The sequence below is a fragment of the Hippocampus comes genome, unplaced genomic scaffold, assembly GCF_001891065.2.
Source record: "Hippocampus comes isolate QL1 unplaced genomic scaffold, H_comes_QL1_v1.1 scaffold174, whole genome shotgun sequence".
NCBI lineage: Eukaryota > Metazoa > Chordata > Actinopteri > Syngnathiformes > Syngnathidae > Hippocampus > Hippocampus comes.
Genome location: NW_017805983.1, coordinates 1,617,793 through 1,641,153, shown reverse-complemented (window position 1 = coordinate 1,641,153; position 23,361 = coordinate 1,617,793). Strand labels below are relative to the sequence as shown.

The following is a 23,361-nucleotide window of genomic DNA, read 5'->3' as shown; positions in this document are numbered from 1 at the left end:
ACCCCCACCTCAGATGCACACATTTGCCCTTGCCTTTAAAGTGTACCTATGGTGGCCAGAAGGAAATTTATATTTTATATATACATATAAAAAAGCATCGATCCATTCTAAGCGCATTTTTTGTTACACTGGTTCTATTAAAGCAAGCTTAAAATAGCTCACATAAACTTTTTGTCGAGACGCCATGCCAGCTAATGCGTGTAGCCATACTTGCCTGGGGCATTGAAAGTCGTCTTGGCAGTCGTCTCCCTAAATCAACGCGGGGTTCTCTTGGTCAGATTCTGGCGAAACTGCGTAATTCTGGCAATTTTCCCAGAGTCAATACAAACGGAAGGTCTGTCAAACCGTCACTGACCATGCCCGCTTTGTTGGCTGTGTGTCAGATGAGGCCGGTGTTGCAGAGGGTCACACACAACGGCCGCATGCGAAGGAGGAAGCTTGGCTGTGATGCGGGTCAAGTTTCATCATGTCCATTAAAAAAACAAAAACAAATAATAATAATAATAATAATTACCCGACTATGGATCTGACTGTCACGGATGTCTTGCTGTTGGAATGAGGACACGGGCGGCACTTTACTGATGCACAACCACCAGTAGACGATGCTGATGGCCCATTTTAAACATTCGATAGAGATCAGCTGTTTTTGAGTCCATGGGAGAAACGGTTGCATTTTGTGCAACCTACCCCCCCCCCTTTTTTTTTTACAACCGTTTTTTTTTCTACTACCGATAAAAATAAATAAATCTTGCACATCGGTTTTGGAGATATTTTAATTTTTTGTTTTTAAGTTTGACCTATAAAATCTTGCACAATATGGATTTCACCATGTGTTCTAATTTATAGCCATGACTTTTCAGAAAAAAAAATCCACCTTTCACTGACCCTAATGCTTCACTTGCAAAAATTGCTCAATATATTACCATATGACATATGATATGATCATGAAAAAGTAATCTACAAATGTTTACTTGCATCTCTGATGGAAAAAAAATGGGAGTAAATATTTGTCGACCAGTGTGACTGACCAATCTAACATGGTGAAAAAGGCTGTTGACAACGCAATGTTAACGGCATATAAAACATGATGTTTTGGGGGTCTTCTGAAAAGTGACTACGGTATTTTGGAGGTACAAGGATTCGGCCTGAAGCCTCTGCAATACACAATTGCCACCATCATTCGGCTGTTACTATGGGCAACAGATTGCACTTAAAATCAAGTCATGCAGAATAGTGAGTGGCAACCAAGTGTAAACACTACGTTCAATGAAGGTAGTTCACGAAAAAAAATATGCTGATCATCTCTGTTAAAAGTCCAGAAAATTGCAATTTGGTCAGAGATATTCAACCAAATTGAAAGAGGTCGCAAGAAACAGGAAGGAACACAATTTGGTTTAATGGGGAACCCCAAAAAAAAAAAAAATCATCATGCCCTGGGATCTTGAGTTCGACACCGGTACTGAAGTGACTCACACTAGCAGGGACAAATTGTGTTAGTTTCAGCATACTTGGCCAATCAAGTTGATTGTAACTCTGACGGTACTTCCATTTGTGACTGACTCCTTACATGCTGTCCCGCACGCAATGTGGTGAGCGCAGCCGACAGGCAAATATTTGAAGGTTCTATTGAAGTCCTCATGCCACAACAGCTTGATGGACATCTGCTGTCATCAGCTTTTTTTTGTCAGCCAGAGCTCACCGAAACTACCGGTACTTAGTTTGGAAATTAAAAAGACCGCAGTACATTTGAAGACTGTCTTTGTTACGATGTTTGCGAGGAAACCATCCCAGGGTGAATTTTTGTCAAATTTTCTAACTTCCGATTTCAATTCTTAATATAAAAATAATAACCTCAAGTTTACCTCTATCGTGGTTACCTTTGGCCAATTAAAACCCATGAAAAGTTAGTTTTAAATTCCTTGTTATTGACTGGATTGAATCTTGGCATAACAGGCAAAGGACATTTGAATTTAAGAAGTTGAAGCAAACAAACTGCCTGTCGACGGGTCTAACAAATGAACATTCATTCATATTCTACAGTATTGAGAATTGAGGTAAGTTGAAATGATAATTAAAAAAAAAAAAAAAGGCAACCCCCCAAGAAACTGTCAGTTGTGTCATCAAATCCAACCAGGTGTTCGGGATAAGTTGATCCGTAAGCATTTTCTGCAGCTGATTCAGCAAAGAAATGATTTGATTTGATTCACTAGAAAAGTCATTTATTATAAATATAAATTCGCAGATAAAAAGCTTATCTTCCATGATAAAATCATTACATTCATTGATTACCATAGAGTTTAAAATATTAAAATTGATTTAAAAGTAAGTCATTGAAAATGGTGTTTCCTACTGCGGGCGCTCATCGGAACAAGCCCACCGCTTTCTTCTTCTTTGCTTTGGAAGGCGCTCGCTCAGCGAGGCCACAGGTGGCGAGCTGCGGAACATCAACGTTGTCAAAATTCAGCACAAACTTATTTTGGTGAGCGCATGCAAAGATTGGAACAAACACTCAACTAAGCAGGCCAACTTCGGACATGTCCACACGTTGAAGGACAAACAAACATAAAGCCATAGTAAAATATGTGAATAATATTCACCTGGGCAGTTATTTAATGAGTTAAATAAATTTTAAAAATCAAGACATATCTATGAATTTATACATTTTCGGGAAACAAATGGCTAAAATAACAAATATTCCAGGACTCTTGATAACGTCTGCTCAACAGCAAATTTGAATATGAATTGGCTTTATGAGTCCCTGAACATATTTTTGCTGGCGATTTTAAAAACGTCTACTTTATTTCTAGCACATCGGGTTTTTGAGGTCCTGTCATTTTTGTTTTTAAGGTTCGAACTCTGTCAAAAAGTGATTTGTTGTTGCACGTGTTTGTGTGGACATGGTCTTTGACTGCCATACTTGCTGTGTTGTGGCTGTGCGGACGATGTGGTCTCCCGCTTCCGCCACCGGACTGGTCTGGTTCTGCTCACTGTCGGCTTCTCCTCGATCAGCGTCTGAAAGATGCGGGTGCCCAAACACGCAAATGTTGCTGGATTTTACAAATCTTTCAGCTTGCAGACATTGTTTTTATACATTCTCAGTACCGTTTTTTTTTTCTTAGTGTTGTTAATAGTTGTCTTTTTCTAGCCATCCGTGGGAGCTTCCACTTCTTAAATTAAAATGTAATTCTTCTCTTTGGTGTCTTCACCTCTTAAAATTAACATTTTGGCATCCATTTACTGCAGTAAGGCCATACATGCGTCTTTTGAAAACTATGAATATTACATGAAAATGTGCCATTGTCCCAAAAATGATAAAATGATGTAATCTGGTAGAAAACATATAACCGGACAATTACGCTTTTTAAGTGTTGAGTCGAGAATGAAACACACTTTACCCAAATGGTATGACTTATTCAAATAAATACAATTTTAAAACATGTTCCTCAAGGGTTTTTCCCGACCCAAAAAGTCCACAATAGAGCCAAAAGGTAGAATTTGATGCAAACATGATATTATTTACATATTTGAAAGAGTTGACAATGGAAATAACAAAATTCGACAAAAATCTTCATCTTGGGGAAGTTGTATTCTATTTGCATTAAGCAAGCTAAAATGGTTCTAAAAAGGAAGTGAGGTGAACAAATGGGGAGCGCACAGTTGGTTAGGGTGTAACCAATCTGCTGACAACTCAAATAAAGACGGGGCCCAAACCTGAGGAAGTCGTGGCGTCCACAACCGTGGTAACTAATTCGTCCTGCTCAGACAGTTTGCGTTTGCGCATGCTTCCATGTGCAACGACGGCAGTGTAAAGCTCCTGGAGGTCGACTCCAAAGTTCTTCACGCTGTGATGGTCAGAACAAACCACGGCAAGAGTCTGATGAGAAGAGACCACGAGTGATTTCTCATGTTATGTTACACCAAGATCATCATTATTTCAGTGCATATACAGTACTTTTTGTGACATTTTTGAGGGGGGACTGTGAGACGCAATGTAAAATATGGGCCTTTGTTCACTATGGATCGGGAAACCCAACCCTTGTTAATTAATGCGTGACGATCATAATCATCAAGGCTGCAAGCAGAAGTTGCGCCTCATAATGAGACACAGAAAAAGACTAGAGTCTCTAAGTCCTTCTTTCCCCCGATGGATAGCACACACACTCCAAATTAGCTCCTCAAATATTGACCATCAGAAATTGGTGGTCTTCAGCTCACTTTCGGGGGCCGAGGGGGCTCCTCAACACACTCTGGTCAGGCTTCGAGGTTTTCCATTGATTTATTTTTGTGATTTGTTTGTTGAAATACGTGGGGACCGGGGGTCTTAGTTCTGCTTTGGGCACAGAGGAACCAATGTGCTGAAAGAGGTCAGGGGGGTGCCGACTAAGCAGAAAGCCAACCTTATACTGTATTTTTGTTCACAGTAACCCCTCCGCTCACTGGCCGTCCTGTCCTGCAGCCTCTTTTGGATGATCTAAGACGCTGAGCTCCATTTGTTCTGCACATATAATCACATAACCAATACAGACTAGAAGATTCTTGGTTCTTAGTTTATTTAAAACAAAAAAACGATCTGATCATATGCCAGCTTTCAGAGCTCACCAACACCCATGTCAATAGCAAACAATATGACATCATCTTCTTTCTGGCTTCACTCGACAATTAAATTTCATATTAGTGTTGGATTTAAAGATATGGTTTGCTTCAGTAGCGCTCTGGTAATAAATCAAGTCCAGGGAAGCAACTACGCTTAGGAATTTAAGGTCAATCACGATTCCACATTTTCCTCAGACAAAGAATTGATCCGCAAGTACTTTTCTCTTCTGGTAATAGGACAAAGTCCTTTGAGGATGACAGAGAGAGGTGGGGAGGGAGTGCTCACCTGGTAGCCACACCCCTGAATCCTGCCTCCTGTGGTGGGGAAGGTGAGGAAGTCTATAGCCTGTTGACGTTTGGCTATTATTAGCAAGTTAGCAGCTCTGATTTTAGAAGCTGTTGTTTTCTTAAGGGGGGATGTGGGGGGCAGCGGCGGGTTTGCTGGTGCCAGCGAGTCTCACACTCACTCACTTTTTCTCGTCTCTGTTGACGACCTCATGTTGACTTTCTCTACACCATGTGACCTCAACTTCCTGCCCCAAATCAAAAAGTCATCTATGGCGAGCTGCTTACCTGAATTAACGATCACATTTGACAAAGACAAAAATTAACAGACATCTTGTCAACATTTTGTAGACTGGGCACTAAGTTTGTACTATACGGAGGCAGATTAATGACACACAGAAGTTGAAAGTGTTACCCTGAAATAAAGTATAGATCTTTTTACCATGGTGTCACACATACATCAAACATTATGAAAAAGTCAATGGCACGTTGTGATTTCGGGGGCTTAAGCCAGAACCAACAGCTTGGCCAGGAGCAGCCAGAGTCCTAACTTCAGAGGCTCAGTGACGAAACGGCAGACAATCCAGGAGAATCAACAAAAGCAACAAATAAAAAGGTTCATCCAGGGACCCAGCCAATGTGGTCTATGGTCTACCCTGTCAATAGCTAAATTAGGTAGAGTCATTGGTTTCATCACACTGTACGCCCCTTACCGCTAAGGCAGGATGCAAAGTGGGCTACATGTGAACACTACAAACGTCCCCAACCACCGGGCCGCGGACTGGTGCAAACAACTTTTGGAAATGACTGTGGTGGTCTTAAAAGTTCAGTATCTTGAAGACAGAAAGTACTTAGTTAAAATCTGAAACTGTTGGTCAGATTTAATGGTAGTGGCTTGTGGGATCCCACACGGGTCCATTCTGGCGCCCCTTTCATTCAATGTTTCCATTCAGCCCCTGGAAGTAAAAACGTGTCCTACCATGATTACACAGACGACATTCAGATTAACATCTCGCTGACAGCGGGGGAATATGGGCCTTTGGACTCTCTCTGTCACTATCCTCAAATTTTCTATAACTTCACTCAGACAAGTCTTCGGTCATTGTTTTTGCCCACCAAAACCAAGAACTGAATTTCTCAATGTAAAAAAGGTAAAAATGGATTTGGACCTAAACATGAAAACCGTCACATTAAATCAAAGGTTTACCGTCTAAAATAGAGAAACAGACTCATCCATGCATTTTTCTCAAGCAGGTTTGACTACTGCACTGAAAGACAGGTAGAGTAGTGTGCATTCAGAGAGTACAATCCTATTCTTTCCTGTGCTCATGTATCTGCATTGCCTTCCTGTCACTTAGAAAACAGACTTTAGTAGAGCTCAACATTTGTATAATCCTCCCTATGGCCTAGCACAAGTAAATCTCTGACATGTTGACCTCATACAAACCCGACAACCTGAGAGGCAGGTCATCTGATGGTGCCCACAGTCAGAACTAAAACCGATGAAGCTGCGTTTCAGTTCCATGCAGTTAAACTCTGGAACTGTATTCCTGCTGACATGAGACAAGCCTCTCCTCTAACAATGTTTTTAGTCCAGCCTGAAAATGGTTCGGTTTAGTTGCGCGTAAAGTTATTCAAACTGTTCTACCTGCATAAGTCTATTTTACTTTATTCTGATGGGATATTGTTTTATTGATTATGTTGTATTTGGAAATGTGTTTTTAATTTTTGTAAAGCAATGTCAATTTCCCTGTGTCTGAATTGTGTGATACAAAAAAATCAGAGTCACCTCGCCCTTACCTTGAACACATTTTTTTTAGGTTCATTAAATGTTATGAAACGTTTTTTAGGGCATACAAATGAGGAAAACTCCAATACTTTGTGTCGCTATATTCGAATCATTTTCAGCACTGTGCAGTGGCGTGCAAAGAATCTTGGCATATGGGAAGCCACCAAGAATAGCAGAGGTATTTCATCCGAAAACAGGAAAAAGAAGCCCCACAAAGAATTTTGTGGGCTGCATTTGGAGGAGATTTCAAATTGTGAAAGCTTCGAACAGTATGAGGATGTCATCATCCTTCAAAAGGATGCTGTCCCTGGTTTTGGAAAGACCTGAAGCTATTCCCAAAAAAGTAAACCCTTGAATTTGCTGGATTCTGGAAGTTGAAGTGTGTGTTTAGGAAGCCATTAACCTCGATGGTGTGTGAATGTAATGATGGGGTTTCCTGTGCTGTTTTACACACATTTAGGAAACTAGAAGGAGTCTTCAAATCACGATTGGTCACATGTCGGCCTTTGAGGAAGCTGATGTGGATAAGAGACGTGCTTGGGCTAATTCTAATCAAGTCAATGTTGACTTGAACAGGGAGGAAGAGGCTTGAGAAGACGACCGCAAGCCATTCCACCGCGGTCCCGACTCCCTTCTTTGTCACCGGGGAGCGAGAACTGTGGTGGGAAAAGGCCACAAACACACAAAGAAGACTTTTGTATGTAGTCGGTTAAACACCTCTGTAATAACTTCAACCTCCTCATGACAACTCAAGTTACTATCAGGCAAAGGTGAGTCAAAGGCGATTCACCAATGATCATAGACTGATTCACACTTGCGTTGGATGCGGCGTGATGAGTGCTCCTATGGTAACTGAGAGCCAGACACGCAAATAGCGCTTACATAGAAGGAGAGAAACAAAAACTCACAGGAGTGTATACAGTGTTGGCCTTGATAAATATTACACACAAACACTAAACGCCTTCACCCATACCTACATACACTTACGCACAGAGCTAAATCTGGTGTGTGGTTCTCTCTCTAATGCATCATTTTCGAACAACCTTCCGATTTCGGTTGCCTCTGAAGGCGGCCTTGTCACCACCCGGTGGAATTTGCCACCAGAGTCCAAAGACCAAGTCTTTGTCTGTGCCTTCTTCTGTGGTGTTTACCCACCAAGGGTTGTGACCAGCCACGGACGAAAAATAGCAACCATTGCGCCACATGCATTTGTCCACCACTGTGGAACCAGATGTAACTTTCCATTATTGCACTGTCAGAAGTGCTTGCTTGTTTTCAATTTGCCCAAACGCAACCGATGTTTTCATCTCAAACGAACAACTTGTGTCGCAACACTCTTTCATTTAAATTACGTGATATCGTCGAAGCAGTAGAGGGACAATAAAACAGCCAGTGACCTGAAATAAACTTGCGATCAAAAGACAGTCGATCAGACACCCCTTAGACATTCCTCAAGTTGATATGAAATGTTTAATCACTCACTCACTCACTCACACGAGGAGTCAGGGGTCAACATAGGCAGAGACATGAAATTCCACACCTCAACACAGTAAACACAGAGAGAGCTGGTATAGATTTGAGGCAAAGAGCGCAAGGTTCTCTCCTCAGCTTTGTGACAACAGTGAGCTAAAGATCAAAAATGGCGGGACTATGCCACGTGTCGGCCTCTCACCTTTGCCAGGAAGCTGCCTCTGTAGGTGTGTCGCTCAAATATTTCTGTCTGCAGGCGCGCTGCACATGAGAAGGAACATTCAGCGTTAAAATTGCTCGGTCTTTTTACAATGACGTTACATACATTGTACGTCCAGGTGGCAAAAGTCAAAGTGCTTTCCAATGTTCCCACTAGTGAACAAACTCTTCTATGTCATTTGACCGAGGAGTATCAAGCAAGAGACAGAGGTAATGGCTTGAATGATGATTTTAGCCTTTTTCTGTCTCGCGGCAGTTTGGATCTGTTGAGTGGCATTTGAAAAGAAAAGGGTTTGCGAGCTAAATTGCTTTCAAGGGAAAAGGACCGCTGGTCGTAATACATTTCAACAAGTACATTGATTTAAAAAAATAAATAAATAATAATAATAATAGATGTGGAAAGTCAGACAGCGGATACCATTACTGAGGGACTGGCTACTTAATTTTCTCTTTCTTGGAATTTTAGCACAGAGATGCTCTTTTATTGCTGAAATGGGTTGCATGCTGTAGAGCAGTGGTGGCCAACCCGCGGCTCGCGAGCCGCATGCGGCTCTTTGGCTGGTTCAATGCAGCTCCCGGGCTTTCACACAACAGGTGTCGAAAACGCCTCGGCAGTGGCAATGGCATTCAAACGAAGGCGCTAAGTACACAGAACGCACTACGTCAGCCTATCATCAATCCAGTTACTTGATTGACATAGAGGGCAACCAATCAGATGACTGCATCACCGCTCATGTGCAAACAACAGCGCTAAGCGCTAAACTAGTCAGCGAATTACCTCTGATTTTAAGGCAGGGGTACCCAATACGTCGATCCCAATCGACTGCTAGCCAGCGAACTGGTCCCAAGTCAACCGCAAGGAGTGGGAGGAGGAAATGGGTGGAGGGAAAAAAGATTTGTTTGTTTGTGTCTTTAGCTTTCGTTCATTTTCGGCCCGTTCCGACTGTTGCTCATCGTGGCGTGCGTGCATATGTGCGCGAGTGCACGGGTGGGTACCCATGTGCGTGCGTGTATGTTTGCACGTGCGCGATCGGGTCGATCGTGGGAAGTTGGTCGGTTCAAAAGTCGATCTTTGAGCAAAAAAGTGTGCGTGCGCGAGGAAGTGTATGATGTGGCTCTTTGCAGTAACACAGTAAAAAAATTGGCTCTTAGTCTCTGACTGGTTGGCCACCCCTGCTGTAGAGCACTAAGCTAGCATGCTAAGATATTATGTTTTTCATACTGTAATTACTCAATGACAGCCAAGTAAACATTTTATACATACAGATATTACATTATACATACAGACATGAGAAACTACACACACACACACACACACACACACACACACACACACACACACACACACACACACAGATATATCTATATCAGTGGTTCTTAACCTTTTTAGAGGTACCGAACCCAACCAGTTCAGATGCACATTCACCGAACCCTTCATGAGTGAAAAATATATATATTTTTTACAAATTCAAGATATTAAAAACAGAAAATATTAAATAACATTTCAAGAAATAAGTATTCTTTTTTTTTTTTTTAATTGTACGACGTCCTATCACGACAGCCACACATTGACTACTAAGCGAACTAAATTTCCCACAGCACTGATTGGACAAGCAATGACATGTGATCATCTGCAGCCAGTGATTGCCAGGAGGGCGTGTCATCACTAACATGTTGAGTCGCGTGTGTCTTACCCTCCATGGCAGAGGCTCCATCGAACCCCTGACACCGACTCACCGAACCCCTAGGCTTCGATCGAACCCGGGTTAAGAACCACTGATCTACTGTATATATATCATTCCAAACCAACTTTTCTACACGCTGCATGGGCTTCTCCTCCTGGCTCTTCCCAGTCCATTTCCTTTCTCTTCTCTCTCCACTTCAGCTCCTTTATTTCCTCTCTTTTATACCCAGCCCTCCTTGCTTCAATCAAGTGGGTTAAGCAGCCACTCCTGTTGGGGTTGTGAGGCATGCTGGAAAATGTAGTGGCTGTCATTCTTTTGTTGTTTGCGTCAAAACCTTTGTTGTTGGGTGAGAATAGTGGATCTTTCATACATGCATTGAAAATAATGTATTATCCTCAATGAAATATACGGTGTTGAGAGCATACATTTTGCTCGTATTCGGAAGTGCATGGTCCTATATGTGCCCCTACAGTAGCATTGATGAGAAGTTGTGGCCCCCGCCAACATTTAAGTTGCCTATCCCTGGTCCATGCAGAATACAGAAAACAAGAGCAACATGCAGAAATGAATGACAAAAATTAATAATATACATGTGCATACCACATGAACGAGCTGTGTGTTGTACCTCTGCTGAGTGTGGCTCCATTCTCCTTGTAGTCCTGAATCTCGGCATCTTTGCTGACGAGCAAGCCTTCCAGCTGCTCCACCTCCTGCTGCAGCGTGTGGCTCATGGACAACAACGGCTGCACCAGATGAAGACACACCTAGCAGACGAAGATTTACTTTTAAAGACGACCACTATTATTCTATAAGGTAAGACTTTCAGATCCCTCACAAAACACAAATTAAATCAAATCCAAGCATACCACGGTGACTGGAGCGGGGGTGCAGCGAAACTCCCAATGTAAAGGTAGCCCTGCGAGCTTGCTCTTGAGCCTCAAGCTCAAGTTGCCTCCATCCAGCCGCATCACAGAGATGTTGGCTTCACCTTCGGGTGGCTGCCTGCTGCCTGACAGACAGGGCCGAACCACCTCGCACAGGTGCGAGAAGAAGGCTTTGACGGGGGCTTGCAGACGCTTGTTCAGCTCCTGGCACAACCGTTTGGCAAACAACCACATGTTTGTAAGATGACAAAAATATTCTCTCATTACGACATCGCGGTTCACCTTTTGCACCCCGCTGCTATATTGCTAATTCATAACTTCTCATTTTTTATGAGTTTAACCATATTCAGGCAAGTTTGAAGTTGCACGGCTTTAGTGTAGTGCCACTTGGTGCCGCAACATGCTGGGCAGCACTGTGCTCTACCAGAAGACATTCAGCGTAACAGAAGAGGCAGAGAAGGTACCCACTTAAACTCCATTTTTACCACGGAGCAGAGCAAAGACGCACACGAGTATTGTTGTATCCTGCTTGAATGTTTCGTTGCTGAGTGTGCGTGTCAAAGTTTATAATCATTGTAAAATAAATGCTTATTTCCTTTTGCCTGTTTATGGCGGTTTAAATTATGTGTTAACAATAATTAGAATCAGAATCTCTTTACTGTCATTGTACCACAAGGTGGAACACAATTTCCATTTTGTTCCACACTGTCCAAAAAAAACAATTACCAACCGAGGGATACAGAATGGGAGTTGGCCACTTTTACAGTGCCCCGCTTTTGCAGAAGAAAAGAGAAAAAAAAATCTAACAAAAGCAAGTGGGAAATGTAAAAGTACAACCCCAGATTAAGCTCCTGTAAGGGGAGTATAGTAAGATTAGAAGACCTCTGTAATCATGTTTGGTTGAACTTTTGGTTTAAATATACAGTACAATATTTGCGTCACTTTTGTTTCATGCATCAGTCATCAATTGGGAGAGACAAACAAACAGCTTGGAGCAAACACAATCGGCCTCTTATTTGGAGAACTGTGCAAGCAAGAGTCCCACACAAAAGTCACACAAACTCAAGACTTGCCAATGTCATGTCACCCTACCAGATATATGCATGTCCAGATGCTACTGAAATGACAATATATTTTATGATGGCAATTTATTTATGTTAAAATGTTTCCAATGTATTTTGAAAGTCTAATCATTCTTAATTGCCCTGTGAGGATATAAACATTTTTTTGAATCTGTGCACCTGAGCGCGGCTCTGGATGGCTGCAGAGTGCATGGTCTCCTCCCACACGCAGTGCAGGTCAGTCAGCAGGATGTGGTACCTTGTCTCCCCAAAGCAGCTCTTAGCAAGAAGTTGGCAACCATCAATGGCGACAGGACGCCATGGATGCTGAAGGAGACCATCATTGGGTGCCCCGGTGGTCTCCATTTCGATCGACTGGTGTGCTCACAGGCTGCAGGTCAGAGATGACATTATTTTAAATACCAAGAAACAACAACCATGAGCAGATTGTTTCAAGTCAAGTTATTTATAATCAAAGTTGACATGTAAAACCTGACAAGAAAAAAGACTATTTCTCACAAGACATAAAAACATGAACCTGTGACACAACACACTTCTGCAACCAGGCCATCTCAGCTCATTTGTCACAATAACACACAAGACACGTTCTCCTGGTTCCAGATAGTAAAGGCATACTCACAGTTCCGGGCCAAGGCAAAACTAACGCTATTTCAATTAATAAAAAAACAAAATGACAACTTAAAACGACGCGTTGTCTGATGAGTTTAGCTAGCCAGTTGCTATTTCTTTTTCGTTCGCTGCGACACTTTTCTATCACATTCGCAAAAGTAGCACCTTATTGATTACAGCAGTTTCTAAAAAATGAGACATAAAATTTTTCAAATAAAATGCGTTTTAACGAATAAACATTATCTCCGGACGCAACTGCTTCTCAATCCGGTGTGTGCGGGTGAGTAAAAACACCGATGTGATACAAGTCAATCATTCATAGTTCCGCTTTTATTCAAACGCTCACAATTTCTTTTTTTTTCTTTTGTTCTGGGTTATTCCTGGCTCTATTTTACAAAAGAAAATAGTGTGTGTGTGTGTGTGTGTGTGTGTGTGTGTGTGTGTGTGTGTGTGTGTGTGTGTGTGTGTTCTATCACAGATTAATTTTTTAGGCACTTGAGCTTAAACATGTCATATCTATATTATAATATGTTAAACACCCCCAGCCAAGAGTGGCCCTTCTGCATTGTTGAAGCACACAGAAAAAGAAAAACAAACTGTTTGCAGCACTTCAACACGAAAATATTTATTTATAATTCCACAGTTATAAAATACTGTATCTTCTCATTGAATGTCATTTCTTTTTTTTTCATTTTCAAAATTGCGTGAGGTATACGACAATACAACCATTTCAATGGCATACAGAAAAGGTTTCTGCAGGTGTCATGGGTGGGAAGTTTACTTTCAGATGGATATCAATGATCACAGACCAGTATCAACCCTCTTATCTTGTACTTTAGGAGTAAATCATATGACATTATGCATTTTACCAAGCTTCTCTGTTTCCAACATACACTTCCTGAGACAAAAACATGATGTATGAAACAGCACAATTTACAACAGACCAATACATGAGGCTCCCACAAGAAGACCATCACAGCATCTTCAGGTTGGATTTGTGCAGGTACAGCGGATACCTCAATTTTAACTTATGGTGTAATTACATACTTCCAAAAGGATTGGGGGGGTGGTTACATGAGTAAGTACAGGTAGGGACATGGCATCTCAAAGTGTACATGTTGTGTCGTTGTTCCGAGTTTACTCATGCAGATATGTTTTTATTATATGTGGCAAATACACCCCACATAATTAAACGTGAGTTATGGCTGTAAGCCTGTACAAATCCTTTCCAAAGGATACATTTACAGACTGCTTTATTTTTCATGGTGAGACATCACTGTTAACTTTCAAGGCAAAAGGCAATCAAGAGAGAAAAGGAGGTTAGAGGTCGTCAGACAGACATTTGGTACCGCTTTACTGAGGCTGCGCTTTCAGGACGGCATTCACCTCCTCAGCCACAGCAGTCAGGGCAAATTCAAACTGGTCCTGAAAAGAGGAAATCGGAGCTTGATGATGACTTTGGCTAATTCGAGCCATTTTGTGTGAACTGTAAAAATATGATTTTTAGGATAACAAAACAGGCAACATCGCCACATTATTTCCTCTGTCTCTATCTATTTAGATCTTATTTGCAAAATATGTCTTGTACACAAATGTTCACCTTCGTGCGAACCATTCCAGGCCTCTGGTCACGAATGTGCTCCAGCGTCGCAGCGATGTCTATTTCCTTCACACCTGAGGAAGGAAAACAAAAACCAAAAAAACGAATGTCGCTCTTGTCACTTTTAACTAGGCCAAGCCTTTTAAAATTCAAAGCTCACCTTTAGCCATACGATTTAGAACCATGTCGATCAGGATGTAAGTACCAGTCCGACCTGTTCCGTTACTATGGAGAAAATGACAAAACAAGAAAACCATCAGTTCACAGCATTTAGTGACTTTCACCAACACCTTTACGCACATGCACATCCTCAATGTACACACGGTGAATGAAAAGTAACTCCCTATTTTAAAATGCAGTACTTGCTAATTATAACTATTCCCTATTAGCAGTCTCTTAGGTTTCCATTAGTTCTTTAATGTGTTTTGGCTTCATTAAAGGTTGAGAAACGCAAGCAAACACTCACACAAAAAAGAAAATACCCGTCATTAAAATAAATACATGATATATAAGTACAGTATGTTAAAACAATAAGAGTTACTTTTCTATCACCATGTGGGTTGAAATGAACATCATATCAAACCTGCAGTGGATGATGATAGGGCATGCGCGTCCTCGGTAGCATTTATTCACCTTCCTGGGGAGAGACAAGAGGCAAAATGTTGCCCATTGTGAAAGTCTGCAAGGTCAAAGTCAACTAAGGTTTACGTTTGAGTGATGGGCCTCTTGCTGCAGCCACATCAGTCCATGATCATTTTTGTGACTATGCAACTGGACTCAGACTACTAGCTGCAAACCACAAGAATGACACAGACAGATATGTTCAACAATAAACCACTGGCATGACGAGTGGGGTACGGGACAAATGAATGTTTTCTTCACCACATTGTTGTTGTTGTTTTAAGATTCATATCTTTTCGTTGCTGGCTCAATGTCATTCTTTCTGCTCTCTCTGGGGTTGTACCTGCGGAAGTCCAGTAGAGGGCGTGTGGAGGCGGGGATCCCATGAGCAGGCCAGCTGAGGAAGTGGAACTGAGTCAGGGTTCGGGTCTCTTGCGTCTGAACATTTTTCAGGTAGAAGCTCCGCACCAGGAAGTCGTTGCACCAGATGTGCTCAGACACCAGGTTCACCTGCAGATAGAAGTGGTAAGGCGTAAACAAGTACAAATACCTAATTACTGTACCTATGTGCACAGCTTTTTTTTTTTTTACAGAAGTATCTGTTCTTCTACATCTGGCAGATGGAGACAGCGATAGAACAATTACGTCACATAGCATGTGTGACGATGAGGATATAAGCGCTGAGCACACCTCATAAATATGGTAGAGCGAGGATCCTTCATCTGGCCAGTAGCGGTCACATTGTTTCTCTCCCTCCTCCACCAGAGCTGTCATCATGACGATCACCGTGCAGCCCGTCTCCCACACCATCTGCACACCAACACGTCACATGCACACAGTGGTGGGAAAACATAACATCAAGTACAGATATTTTGACACTATACTGAAGTCAACTTTTTAGATATTTGTTATTGAGTATTTCTTTTTTTGACATTTTTTAACCCTACATTTGAAAACGAACCTCTGCCTTTTCTACTACTTTTCCATAATTGGCTTGTTGCATTTTACATCGGCGCAACATTCAACCATATTTCAGCCATCGATGATGAACTCAGCTCAGCGTATGTCAAATGCAAGCAATGGGTGTCGCTGACCTGCCAGAAGTCAGAGATGGTGTGGGACAGGGGTCCCTGGGTGGCGATATAGGCCGGCATCCGAGGGTCATGTTCAATCTAAAACCAGGGAGGGAGAGGATGAGGTGATGGGCAAGTTTCCATGGGAACCAGCTGCAATGATGACATTCTCTACTCACAAAAATTTAGGTTTATTTGGCTTTCGGGTGAAATTTCAGGATGTACTATAAACTTTCGAGGTGACCCTCTGTAAACTTTTTCAGTCTCACCTGAAATCTGAATAACCCTAATTTTATATGAGTAGTGTAGAATTCAAAGTAGAGACTCACGATGGTGCTGGCGTTGATGTAGTCGGACCGAGAAGGGTTGATCTCTGGTTTAAGCTTCACCCTGGTATGATCATCTAGGAGAACCAACATAGGAAGTATTTCTGATATGCTGCACGTAGCAGTATGATAACCGAAAACTGTTGCTGGGGCTCACAGGGCAGCGAGTGGTGAAAGCGGTTCTTTTTGATGTTCAGCTCGCTCTGAGCCACAGTCACGCTGCTGGGCTCTGCCTGGTAGGAACACAAAAGCTCCCACTCCTTCAACAGACGGTCTTTGTTGCTCAGGTGGTCCTCCATGTATGCCTTTTTAAAAAGGACATCACAACAGTTAGTGTCTCTTATACAACTGCAATACTCGCAAAAAGTTTGGAATATGGAGCTTCGGGGTTACATATCGGGATGAATTTGAAATGCTCCATAACCATTCTCGGAACAAACTGTTGTACTTTTTGCAAAACTAGCTGGACTCTAACAAGGAGATGAAAGTCGAAATATAAAATAGTTGTTGGATCCATGATTGGATCAATAAATGTCCTGGTTCATTTAGAATTGGTATTTAAATGGTCCAGTATGAAGCTTTAAACAGGGAGTGGCAACTGGGATTAGAGTGTCATCAGCAGCCTGCAACAGGGACACTGTAAGACTGGAAGAGTCACAGAAAGGTGGAGACGTCGATATCCTTATAGGGGGAAAAAAAAACAGATATTTTGCCATTCAGCTCCTTGATAGGGAACAGCAAGTTGTGCAAAAAATAGTGAAACATTCAACAGTTGGATATGTAATCATGATTTCAGACTACCCCAGTCCCTCACTGCGTTACTGCTGTTTTAATTCGCTTCCTTCATTGCTCATTTTGACACTCCTATTTTCGGACCGTAATTATAAACCTGGGTAGCAGCACACAGCTCTATTGATTTAGAACAGTTTGAACAACTTTACACAGACACAAAAAAAAAGGAAGGTCCACGGGTCTGAAGACATGGTGTAAATGTCCACCTCTACAAACAAATTCACCTGTAAAGGGTACTTTAGGGACATTCTAGAATCCAAAAGTCCAATTTCCCTAACTTTTTTTGTCAGCAGTGTAGTTACGGATCCATCACTGGTCAGCTGATTATTGGACAGAGCTTTGATCTCGAGGACCACAAGGATGCCCTTTTAAAGCGTACCAGAATCATGTGGCCAGTGGAAATGTCCAGGTTGGCCTGCGCAGGCTCCTCGCACCATGACGGCGTGCTGCTGTGGGAGCTGGGACTGGGCTGGGCTCCGTCGCTGAACTGGGACGACATGCTGCTCACTCTTGAGTCGGCGCCCCCAACTGCTCCGGGCCCTCTCCCGGCACCTGCCGCTGCTCCTCCTCCGCTCGGCCCCCCGACGGCGCCCAGGGCGGCGGCTTCCAGGCGTCCGAAGGCACCTTTGGAGGTCATATGCTGGCGACACAGGTCCTGGTGAGCCAGTTATGCAAGTTGTTAACTCGGTTCTGCTTTGACTCACTTTTCACCCTTGATTCAGCCAAGGTCCCACTAATTTACAAATCAAATCTATGAACATTCACATTGTATCAAATCATATTGTGCTACTAGAAAACAAGAATACCAGAAAGCATTCAAAATCAAATCTGAGTTGACAATTTCACTTTACGTATTTTTATTTTTTTAAGGCTTCAACACTCATGGGCTTCCTCACCTGGTACTCCTGGTGGCTGAAGCTTCCACCCTCAGCCCCGAGGCCCAGCTTCTTGGCCGCCAGTCGCTGGGCGTGGCGACGCAAGCAGGTGACGCTTAGGCCCGCCACCAGGATGCCACCGATGCAAGCCAAAGCCACCAGAGTAGAGGAAAGCCAGCGAGAGTCAGGCTGCAGTCGGGTAGCCAGGGGCAACACTTTGCCATCATTCTTCATTTGCTAAGGAAGAGTACAGAGAAACATTTTAAAAAGACCACCAATTATCTTGTTAGCTATTCATCTATTACATTTTCTAAACTGCTTGTTCTCATTTGCGGTTCACTGGAGGTTACCTCAGATGACTTCAAGCAAGAGTGGCAGAGGACACCACTGACTGCTCTCCAAACAACCACTCACACTCACATTTCCAAATATGGTTACATCTGAGTCCTCAATTAGCTGGTCTCTTGACTGTGATGCACCTATGCTAAGCCATCAAGCTTTTATTTTCCCTGTTGTATTTCATTGCCAGCTAATATTTGGATTGTTTTTGTGTCACTCACTTATTTAGTCCCTTTTAGGATTACAGATACACACAGGTGACAGGAATTCCGCTTCTGAACCTAAAATCAACTTTTAAGAGGCACACTTATAACTACAAATGACTGGAGGAGATCAGGACTGTTATTTTTTCTTTTCAAGAGGCTAAGTCAAAATAAACTACTGAGTGATGTGGTTGCACAACCGCATAAATGGGGATGTGGCTGTGTTCAGAATGAACTAATCTCATCCAAACTCATGTTAAACAGGAGTAAGCACACAACTGCCACATTTTAATGGGCCTCCGATTAACCGTATATATCATATAGATATTTCAGATGTTCTAGTAGGCTTTTCTTGACATGTTTTATGTCATTTCTAGAGGACGCGTGAAGGTTTTATGTTAACTGCTATTTCCAACAGTTCCGGATTGCTTCCAGCTTGTCTAAGACTTCCTGTATTATTATTACCAGTCGATATTTGTGAATATTGAGTCTGTGACTATTTAATTTCGCTCACTGGATGAATAAATAATCTCCCCCTTCTCTATTGAGTTCTCTTATTCTTCACCACCAATACGTTTGTTTCTTGCTGTCACCTGGCCGTCGCTGTTCTGCAGAATCTTCGTGCTTGTCTCAGGCTCCGGGATGCTCTTATCTGGAACTGACCATGTGCAGACTTACAACAGCTTTGTAACACTAAAACTTTGTGACTTTGATATTACGAATACATAACTATGGCAAACTCCCCAAACTGATTCAATATTAACCTTCTTTCTCCGACAGGTTCATTAAGTTTGGGTTGGTCTCGTAGGTTCTCACTGGACCGAACACTCTGGCAAAAGGGAAGAAGAGAGCATTTGTTAAGAAAATAATTCCCAAGTGTTTGTTTATATAAACTATTGTTTGTGACAGTGTAGTCATACTTTTCGGGTTTGTTCTTTTCCAGTTTGCCCACCATTGCAAAGCGAGTATCCTTTTGGACCTCCACTGGTTTGGAGGACTTGATGATTGGCAGACCGTCTGGGGCAGCCATTTTGTGCTCCATAACACCCTCTGTCATCTGATGAATATAATGTACTACTGTCACTTTCACAATTAAATATGTAGTGGGAAAAAGTGAGCTTGTTCAGCAAATTAAAGTCCCTGTAAAGTGAAAATAAATATGTCTTATAGGTACAGTATTTTTAAAATGAGGCTTCAAAACCATGAAAAATCAAGCAATTCCTTTCACTCTCGGATACCGTGGTCATGTCCGCTGAATGCGCTGTAACCGTGCCCGGCTCAACTGCCAATCAAATGTCCCTGCTATGTCTTGGTCAAGCATCTTTCTTATGCTTCCACATACCTTTGAGCGACAAAAATATCGGAGATCAATTTAAAGCTTTCGGTGATTTGGAGCACGTATATCGCACCTATGTGTGAGCTTTTCCACAACACCACGACAAGGCATTCGGAAAAAAAAAATCCCCGACATTCCCAAATCAGCCCGAAGCACTGGTCCACATACTGGCTGTTAAAAAAGAAAAAAAAAGAAAAGTCCTGGCACTTAGTGCTAGCCAGTTCTAAACCCTGGTGCACATGCTAACTATCAAGGTGGACGAATGATGCAATGTTGATTTAAAAAAACTGAAGAATTCCATTTTAATCTAAGAAGTGGAAGCTCACCTCTGCTTGTTGCAGAAAAAGGGTATCATACTTTTAATATAAGAAAAAAAAGGTCCAACTGAGAATATACTGCATACAAAAATGTAATTTTCAAGGTTTTTTTTTTGTTTTTTTTTTTTACAAACTCCGCATTTTGCCAACAACCTTAATTTAAACGATAAAAAAACCAAAATGAATTGATATTTTATCTTAATGACAAGAACTTATTTTAGGTAAAAACGTCATGCAGTAAGAAAAAAGGGGAAAAAAATCAATAATTAATTTGACTGTAAATGTATGTGGACAAAAATGGCCACAAACAAGCTGCAAAGGCTATTCCAAATCCTACAAGGCCTGAGCGTTAAGTGATTGCTAGACAGAAGTAAATCGTACAGAATGCTGCTGTGTTAATGACATGCCTCAAGCTCACCTTCTTTCCGGTGCTGACATTTTTCCCAGAGTTTTCTGGAAGGTGAACACATGACAAGATTAGCGATGATTTGTTGACCTGAATGTGCATTCAAACTGTGTGAGTAGAAACACTTGGCAAATGTGAGTGCGCATCAGTATGTCCATCCATCGTGTATCCTCGCTGAAGTATGACAGTTTGCATTGAAATGTGAGAAGCGGGATGCGGAGACCTTTGGTTGTTTTCTGGCTAAAGGAGCTTTCCAGCTGAAGCTGCTTGAGCAAAGCCGGCAGTTTGTCTCTCTGCTCAGGGGACAAATCTTGGACATCCAGGCCGTAGTGACCCAGCAACTGAGTCAGACGCTGCACCGAGCGCGCTGCAAAACAATTCAACGTTACGCCAAATATTACTCATCATTTTATCCTAGGTGTGCTGCGAGAAATTATCTAATGTCAATTGTTTGGAAGAAAAATTATTTTCGAACGAAAAGTATTTTTGTATAGTATACTGTAGTACATCGTACAGTACTGTGTAGTAACATGCAAAAACAATCAAATATTCTTCCAGTAGATGACAGAAGGTACACAATTAACATGTGAATCCACTTATTGTGAATCGTTTTGCGAAATTGTGTGGCGTGAGATTTTTTTTATTTATTTATTTTTTAACCAATGTGAAATATGTGCCATGACTCAATAAGGGTTTGGCAACCTTATTTTCGAGGTTTGCCGAATATGGGGGCGGACGTGCAGGGACAGTAGCAACATCACGGAGAAATGTGAACCAGAGAATATAAACGATGACGGCAACAGAGTTAGAGAAAAAGGTTCTCATTTTTGTTAGTTCGTCCACAACGTTAGCAAAGTATGATGCGATCAATACGCAGGTCGATAAAAGAGGACAAAGTATTTTGTCTGCAGAGAAGTTATTTTTAAAGCGTGATCAAAACTGGTATTGTATATAACCGGCAGATAAAAAAAAAAGAAAAATCATATTTCCTATTTGCTTTAGTACTCAACATTTCAGAGTCTGTACTTTTCTATTAATATTCATGTAAATGAGGTGTGGTTATACTTTTACCACTTTTACGGTGTGTTAGTACCTTCTACCACCTCTGTCTAATTTCTTGTGTTTCTTTTATTTTCACCCAACTCCAGTATGACCTTCTTGACCTGCATCACATTATTTGGACAAAAGGATCTATCCATTGGACATTTCTCACCATCTAATCCTGCCAGAGCGTCATACTTCGGCACTACATTGCTCAGCGGCTGCTTGCTAAGACCTTCGATTTGGGAAATGTAGTCTTGGTCATAGTCTCGCGGGAAGTCAAGTTCTGGAAAGGCGGAGGCTAATGCAAAAGATTCCGCAGGTGCCCCCCTGTAACGGGAAGCAGGCTGGACAGTGGAGGAGGAGGAGGAGGAGGATGGAAAGGTGAGGTAATAGGACACCAAGTTCTGGAGAAGTTGCTTGTCTCTCTCCAGAGCCTTTCCTCTGGATCTGGTGCGAGGAGACGAGTAGCGGACGAATGGAAAGGTTGGATTTTCTTCCAGGGAGTTGAGGGATCGTTCTGCCTCATCCTGAAAATAATAATAACCAAGTTCATGTATGTAGCACCTGTAAAAATGTATTTAATAAAGTGCTTTGACAGGAGAGAAGAGTACCGGTACACTTCAAACAAAATAAGATTTTATCATTATAAGCAATAATACCCAAACAGACATACAGGACTGTCGATACTAACTGTCACATGATCCTTCTCATATATTGTCTTCATTGAGGAACCCAAAAAATGCAAGAGCCCAACAGACGCAACTGATAGCAGCAGGGCTGAAGTAAATTTTCCCGGTTCCAAAATGGCACCCTGACGGAGAATACTGTTTCATCTGTACTTTTAAGCTTTGACTTTGGCCCTCAGAAGATTCAAAGACCCACAAATCTGAAAATCACTTCTCAAACAAACTGGAAGCCAATGTTGCAACGATGCTAAAATGAAAAGGAAATACCAAAGAAGAGAGAGTTGCAGTCATGTGGAGAAAAGAAGAGTATCAATCTCAGTGATGTGTTCCTCCAGCCGGTCCTTGGCCTCGAGGACCGGCTCGAGGATCGAAGGTCGGTCCTTGGTCCTTGGCCTTGGGAGTCAAGTTCTTGGCCTTGCCCTTGGCCTCAGATTGCCGGTCCTCGGACACAATGAGGGATTAGAGCCTCGAATCCCTTGTCCAGGGATATAAAGGGGGTCCGAGGACCGCAGAAATCACGAAGGAATCAAATAAATTCCATCCAGGGAAAGACATATTGATGGATTACGCTGGCGATTTAAAAGGGGCGGGTCTGCCACTGACAAGTGACAGCGCAACGAATAAAGAGCGGCATCACAGTTAGTTTCAATCACGGTTTGTTCCGTTCGCGATCGGCAGTTTAAATAGCGTGAAAAGTCTTTCTGTAACAGTGGTGTCTTTTATGTAGTTATTTTTGCACAGTCGTCACGTTTGTGCGGTGGGACTAGAATGTTTGTTTGAACCAAGTCATTTGCGTTACAGCTGGAGTCAATAATGACGGCACTTCACTTCCGGGTTTGGCCGTTGGGATTTGGAGTCCTTTTGCTCGATTCCAGTTATGTTTGCTGAATGCTTTCTCATGTTTGGAATAATGAATATTGATAATACATAGTTTAAAATGATGGTTGATTTAATTATTTTTTATTATTATTGTGAAGTTGAAGGTATTAAATTAATTAATGTAGTATTAGTGGGAGTGGTAATAATAGTAGTACTCAGAGAATGTTTAGAGATCAGCCATCTCGTTACCTCTGCGTCCCGCGTCCGAGACGCAAAATTAACCCACAGGACGCACAGTTCCAAACAAT

The 23,361-nt window shown here is 42.0% G+C and overlaps 2 protein-coding genes across 2 annotated transcripts in view; both read right to left on the bottom strand.

The window, feature by feature from the left end:
* Positions 1 to 2,197: 2,197 nt before the first annotated feature.
* Positions 2,198 to 12,918, bottom strand: nhej1 (nonhomologous end-joining factor 1). The gene is made up of 8 exons (XM_019891643.1): positions 12,627 to 12,918; positions 12,167 to 12,377; positions 10,908 to 11,129; positions 10,667 to 10,805; positions 8,340 to 8,398; positions 3,712 to 3,874; positions 2,918 to 3,012; positions 2,198 to 2,434 (listed from the first exon to the last, which is right to left on the bottom strand). Exons 2-8 carry the CDS (start codon positions 12,350 to 12,352, stop codon positions 2,360 to 2,362), a joined length of 939 nt encoding a protein of 312 aa, XP_019747202.1. The 5' UTR covers positions 12,353 to 12,377; positions 12,627 to 12,918; the 3' UTR covers positions 2,198 to 2,359.
* Positions 12,919 to 13,296: 378 nt separating this feature from the next.
* LOC109528652 (receptor-type tyrosine-protein phosphatase-like N) overlaps positions 13,297 to 23,361 on the bottom strand; it is a 17,098-nt gene continuing 7,033 nt past the window's right edge. Inside the window, exons 6-22 of the mRNA XM_019891530.1 lie at positions 21,718 to 22,075; positions 20,728 to 20,871; positions 20,517 to 20,551; positions 19,366 to 19,502; positions 19,210 to 19,274; positions 19,039 to 19,103; positions 17,925 to 18,140; positions 17,408 to 17,683; positions 16,394 to 16,541; positions 16,240 to 16,313; positions 15,932 to 16,009; positions 15,528 to 15,647; positions 15,181 to 15,347; positions 14,800 to 14,853; positions 14,377 to 14,441; positions 14,217 to 14,290; positions 13,297 to 14,041 (exon numbers count right to left, since the gene is read on the bottom strand). Of these exons, the coding sequence (XP_019747089.1) occupies positions 13,970 to 14,041; positions 14,217 to 14,290; positions 14,377 to 14,441; positions 14,800 to 14,853; positions 15,181 to 15,347; positions 15,528 to 15,647; positions 15,932 to 16,009; positions 16,240 to 16,313; positions 16,394 to 16,541; positions 17,408 to 17,683; positions 17,925 to 18,140; positions 19,039 to 19,103; positions 19,210 to 19,274; positions 19,366 to 19,502; positions 20,517 to 20,551; positions 20,728 to 20,871; positions 21,718 to 22,075 (2,148 nt within the window). The 3' untranslated portion in view covers positions 13,297 to 13,969. The remainder of the gene's footprint in view (positions 14,042 to 14,216; positions 14,291 to 14,376; positions 14,442 to 14,799; positions 14,854 to 15,180; positions 15,348 to 15,527; positions 15,648 to 15,931; positions 16,010 to 16,239; positions 16,314 to 16,393; positions 16,542 to 17,407; positions 17,684 to 17,924; positions 18,141 to 19,038; positions 19,104 to 19,209; positions 19,275 to 19,365; positions 19,503 to 20,516; positions 20,552 to 20,727; positions 20,872 to 21,717; positions 22,076 to 23,361) is intronic.

What these genes read in the sequence shown, in the direction of transcription:
- nhej1 (XM_019891643.1), bottom strand. Translation starts at nt 12,352, where the DNA reads ATGGAGACCACCGGGGCACCCAATGATGGTCTCCTTCAGCATCCATGG. An exon ending in GGACGCCACGACTTCCTCAG is followed by an intron (nt 3,013 to 3,711) that starts GTTTGGGCCCCG and finishes CGCATCTTTCAG; the next exon opens with ACGCTGATCGAGGAGAAGCC. An exon ending in GCACAGCCACAACACAGCAA is followed by an intron (nt 2,435 to 2,917) that starts GTATGGCAGTCA and finishes GATGTTCCGCAG; the next exon opens with CTCGCCACCTGTGGCCTCGC.